The 6000-nt window shown below is 36.3% G+C and overlaps 1 protein-coding gene across 1 annotated transcript in view; it reads left to right on the plus strand.

Moving 5' to 3' along the window:
* The window catches only part of slc38a4 (solute carrier family 38 member 4), a 37335-nt gene that overhangs the window by 19440 nt on the left and 11895 nt on the right, over positions 1–6000 (plus strand). Inside the window, exons 3-6 of the mRNA XM_052118405.1 lie at positions 1496–1586; positions 1688–1803; positions 5155–5228; positions 5577–5698. Of these exons, the coding sequence (XP_051974365.1) occupies positions 1496–1586; positions 1688–1803; positions 5155–5228; positions 5577–5698 (403 nt within the window). The remainder of the gene's footprint in view (positions 1–1495; positions 1587–1687; positions 1804–5154; positions 5229–5576; positions 5699–6000) is intronic.

Here is a 6000-nt window from a genome sequence, read left to right on the forward strand (position 1 = left end):
TGAACGTCATTTAAAGGTATTTTTAAAAGATGATTTATTTCCTCTTTATTGTTAGTAAGCATGTTTAATACAACCTTTAAAATCGGACACAAGCTGAATAATCTGATAAGAACTAATGATTAATCGCTGCAATAATCGCCCGAATAGTCGCATAATCGTTAGATTAATCGATTATAATTTTTTTAAATTAATTGCAGCCCTTTTAGTTCGTGATTTTCTTTGTTGCATTGCTTTGAGATGTAATGATAATATAATTATAATAATAATAATTAGGGCTGTCAATCGATTAAAAATTTGAATTGAATTAATTACATGGTGTCCCGATTAATTAATCGTGATTAATTGCATTTAATCGCATATACAAATATTTGCTGAGAAAGCCCCTCATATAACAATAATTCAATAATGATGAAATAATTACACATAGTTATCACTAAATATTTAAAAATGATATATATATATATATATATATATAAAATAACAAATATTCAGATAATTAAAATGCATTACATTCTTGTGGCAGAAGAGTTCATCATTAATAAAACAATATAAAAAATGGCTTTAGAATACAATGTATTGATTACTACCATATTATTGATCACAAGTCAATCATTGGCACACAGTTCACAGAAATCCATTACACAAGTGAATTTGTGAGATTTATTATGAGGGCTTGTTTAAGGACACCTGCGTCAGACATGCTTGTGTAGCGTCTCGGGTGCGTTTCATCATAAACATAAAATGTTTAGTTCACTGTGTCGAGTTAAATATAGTTTAATACTCAATCTTTAAACACATCTTGAGATCTCTTAGTTCGCATTTGAGCTCCTTCAAGTGTTTTGAACGCAAGAACATAACTCACGTTTGTGTTGTTCTGCTGAAGTGTTTCTTCACTGTATAAACTGTGTGTTGCTCATACATCTGAAGTTTCACTTACTGCCCCCTGGAGTAAACAGGTGGTACTACAAGCATTTCTCAGGAATCTTCCTAATTATGGTGCGATTAATTGCGTTAATTTTTTTAACACGTTATTTTTAATCAAATTAATCACACTGAATTAACGCGTTAAATCGACAGCCCTAATAATAATAATACAAGTCAACAACATCAGTGTGAAATTAAACATTATGGTAACCAAATTTATTTTGTATTTGTTTTCTTTGACTATTTTTGTCAAGTTCCAAACAAAGAGAAAATGATATAAGAGGAAGTCGTTTTCATTTATTTATAAGTATTTAGTGCACTGACTTTATTATTCAAAAATAGGCATTACAATATGATTATTTGACAAATAAACCCATTTTTATATATTGTTCAGAAATATGTAACTACATCGTGATATAAAATGACTCGGATTGTGATTTTGGTCGTATCGTCCACCCCTACATGACATTCTCAAACCATAAACAAACCAATGCAAAGGAACTGAAAATATGACCTAGACCACATCAAATCATGAAGCCTCATTCATGCAAGTCTTTGCTGTAATTTACAGTCAGTTTCTGGACGAAGACGACGGCGAGAGCCAGAAGTTTCTCTCTAACGGAATGATGATGAAGAAGAAGAAATATGAGCAGGAAGAATATGTAATGACTTTATTAATATCAGCAATCGGACATCACTACAGCATATTCATTCTCTCTCTCACGAGTTGTTGACTGACTTTCTCTAACTTGCTCTTTTGCAGCACCCGGGTCACGCGTCGTTTGGTATGTCCGTCTTTAACCTCAGTAATGCCATCATGGGCAGTGGCATTCTGGGACTGTCCTTCGCCATGGCCAACACTGGCATCTTGCTATTTGTGTGAGTATATTTGCATCCATATATAATATATATATATATATATATATATATATATATACGTTAAGCGTCATTTCCAGCACAGAATTCCATTAAACACGATGCACGATACTGGAAATGACATGTGGTGGGAATTTTCGTGACTTTCAAAACAAAATTGACATAAATCTCCTGTGATGCATGTACATACACTGTTGGACATTGTTAGAGGACAAATTAACCCTTGTGCACCTTTCAGGACATTTTTGTCTTTTATATGATTGTTTGTTTTTTGATCATTTTAGCTGTGTTCATGGCAACGGCGTAAGCTTTGCCAAAGGTGTGTATTTTTTAGGGAATTTTGGAATTTCAACCTCCGTTCCTATAATACATCTATAATACACAAAATAGTCACACTCGGGACCTTCAGGACAAAAATGTCTCCATTGAAACCCATTAAAACTCTTTAAAAATGATCCCAGTGTTTTTAATATTTTCCACCAGATGGCGCCATTTTCCTCATGTTTCTCCTATGGAGCAAATACAAGCTTTTCCCCTATTCTCTGTTTAATGTATTATAGAGACCTGCAGGACAATTTAATAAATGATGCAGATAAAATTGTGTTTTATGTGCGTGTATTGAGAAGTGTGTGTTTGTGTAAAAAACAACATTGGCATTACGTAAACAAACTGGCATTTAAAGGGTTAAAATCCTGAAAATTAATGAATATTTGATAGTTATGATCAGGACTCATGTTGTTTAAAAAAATTAACTAATTGAAACTGGAAATAATATTAATATATAATGTTATTGTAGCTGGCCCCCAATTCAATTTGGAACGCCCAATTCTCAATGCGCTCCAAGTCCGCGTGGCGGCGTAGTGACTTGCCTCAATACGGGTGGTGGAGGACGAATCTCAGTCGCCTCTGCGTCTGAGACCGTCAATCTGCACATCTCATCACGTGACTTATTGAGCATGTTGCCATGGTGACCTAGCGCGTGTCGAGGCTTCACGCTATTCTCCGCGGCATCCACGCACAACTCGCTCGACTATACCCTCCCTAGCAACCGGGCCAATTTGGTTGCCTAGGAGACCTGGCTGGAGTCACTCAGCACGCCCTGGATTCAAACTCATGACTCCAGCAGTGATAGTCAGCATCGATACTCTCTGAGATACCCAGACCCCCCTTATTATAGCAGTTTTTTGACACAGACAGTTTTGTCCTCTAAGGACCTCCTGAGGAACGTTTTTTTTAAAATTGACGTACAAGGGTTAAATAAACTAGTGAGTGTGAAAAATGTTTTAATGGGATTATCTTTCGAGCAATTTTCAGGGTTAAAAGTGTCAGAGCTCTTATTTTGATATAAAGAGGTCTTTAAAATAAAAAGTGTTTATAATGGTTGCTACGTCTCTGTTTGTTGCTAATGTGGCACTTCCAGAAACCCTTTATCTAAGAACGTTACAGGACCAGCGCTAGTGTCTGTGACACGCCGAGCCACAAATATCACTGAAGCAGATAGCATGGCTATTTTTATCTCAACGGTTCAGCGAGGGGTAAAAGTGTGTGTGTGTGTGTGTGTGTGTGTGTGTGTGTGTGTGTGTGTGTGTGTGTGTGTGTGTGTGTGTGTGTGTGTGTGTGTGTGTGTGTGTGTGTGTGTGACTGACAGCAGTCAGCTGCCGGTGACCAGAGCTCTACTGACCATGCGTTCCCTTCAACCGCAGGAAGATGATGCGGTCACTCATCTTCAGTCCTTACGGTTACCTGAGCACCGATCAGTCACCATTCAACCCACTATCTCGCTCTTTCTCTGACACTCATGCCAGACAGTTATTTCTGTGCTGTGATGGTCAGCGGTCAGGGTCAAGTTACCAAACCAACATGAATCTTTCCACGTCTTATTCTTTCGTTCTCGCTACAGCTGAGGGTTAAATAGATTGGCGTTGTTGGTTTTGAGAGGCCCATTAGCTTTAGCATTAGCATTGTGTTTAGGACACACATGAACACGCTACTTTTAGACACCACTTCAAAAATAATAAACATCTGTTTAAGTCACTGTGTTACTGAAAAGTCCATATAAGACGTTTCCGGATGCAGTTAAAGATCCTGTGACTTTCAGAAGATAATTTTAAAGCGTTAAACAGCACGTTGTAATGTTACAGTAAACGATATGCTGTGATAAAGATGATTAAAATACACTAATGTAGTCTTACAGATATAGTTGTCTCGCATAGCCAGACTTTTGACTATCAGCTAAAGGCCTGATCCATATGGAGCGTAACAGTCTGTAAAATCCCATTCGTTTCATCCATTGACGAATTTATTATTAAGTATAAATTATGCTTTTAAGACAGACGTACCTTGAGCTCTGAGGTTGTTAATCAACTGTCTGCATTAGTTCAACTTCATTAGTAAAATAAATCATGTTTAATAGGGGAATTCGTGATAAAGAACTACACTATCAATGATCCTGAAGGGAAAATCCACCAATCAGAGAATTGCAGCAAACAAAGTGCCCCAAAAGAGCTCTGCAGCTCCGCCCACTCCCATGATGCATTGTGAATGACGCAATGGAGTCGCTCTCCCTACACTCTCAAACGAATGATATTAGACCGATATATTGGTTTAACCGATTAATCGGTTAAACCAATTTAAACTATCGGTTAAACCAAATTAAACTATCGGTTAACGGAAAAATTCGATTGAGATTAGTTGGCGATTTAAAAAAAAAAAACAAACAATTTTAATACATTTTTTCGTCATTTCTAAATATTGTTTATACATAAAAGTCCCGCGTTATGCACCAAATCTTCATTTTATTTCTAGTTATTATTTGTGTTTTGGTTGAACAAACTGCATCTGGAATTTTATATTAAAAAAAATTTAACTATCGACCGATTTAATCGGTCCCACCTTTGTTATCGTTATCGGTAAAATCCACTATTGGTCGACCGCTAACTGATATATTTTGCTAATATATTGTTTCTATACTTATAATCAACAATTTCAATGAATAGTTTTTTATATTTCCATTGTTTTGAATTCGATTGCGTCATTCACAATGCATCATGGGATTGTAGTTCATTCCCTCGTTAAAGTCGTTAAGTACACAGTCTTGTATCTTTGTGTTTTTGTCTGATTTTCGAATACTTTTTTGCTTCCAATCAAAGTTTTTAATGTTGTGATTCACCTCAGAGCTGGTTGAGCCTCTTTAATGAAGGATTTTATCAAAATCCCAATGGTGAAAAATACTTCCGAAATCAAGCTGAATAAGTGTGCGGACACTCTCTATTGCGGCTTATTGATATACAAAGTGATCAACTTTTACTTGCATATATTTTGTTATATTCTGAATTTTCTCAATTTGTTTTCTAGAATTCTTCTGCTTGGAGTCGCTATCCTGTCACTGTACTCCGTTCATTTGTTATTGGTGACGGCCAAAGAGGGAGGTGAGTGTGTCAAGGTTTTATATATATACTGTGTATATACATATACATACACTGGCAGCCAAAAGTTGGGAATAATGTACAGATTTTTATTGTTCGGAAGGAAATCGGTGCTTTAATTCACCAAAATTACTCAAAGATTTGATCAAAAATGACTTTTTTCAGTTAGTGGTGTTGTTTTTTACATCAGTAATGTCCTGACTATACATTGTGATCAGTTTAATGCCACTTTGGTGAAGTAAAGTATGCATTTCCATAAGAGCAAAATCTGTACATTATTCCAAACTTTTGGCCGCCAGTGTACATTCGTGTAAGTATCATGGCAAACTCTGTACATTTCCTTGCCTGCAGGCTCGCTGATCTACGAGAAGCTCGGAGAGAGAGCTTTTGGCTGGCCGGGAAAAATGGCAGCATTTGGATCTATAACTCTACAGAACATTGGAGGTAAAACATTTCTCGTTATTGTCTTGTATTACTTATTCATAATATTCTCAAGCCAAAGATTTTATAATCTTTCGTTTACAAATGTGTTTATTTTAGTTTAGTTTCAGCAATGATTGTTAATTTACGTTTTTAGTTCAATGACACATTTGTATTTTGTTTTTATATAATCAGTTTTAGTAATCACAGTTAAAGGTATAGTTCGGGTGGCGGAGGATGAATCTCAGTTGCCTCCGCGTGTGAGAACGTCAATCCGCGCATCTTATCACGTGACTTGTTGAGCGCGTTACCACGGAGACGTAGCGCATGTGGAGGCTTCACGCTATTTTCTGCA

The sequence above is a fragment of the Xyrauchen texanus genome, chromosome 45, assembly GCF_025860055.1.
Source record: "Xyrauchen texanus isolate HMW12.3.18 chromosome 45, RBS_HiC_50CHRs, whole genome shotgun sequence".
NCBI lineage: Eukaryota > Metazoa > Chordata > Actinopteri > Cypriniformes > Catostomidae > Xyrauchen > Xyrauchen texanus.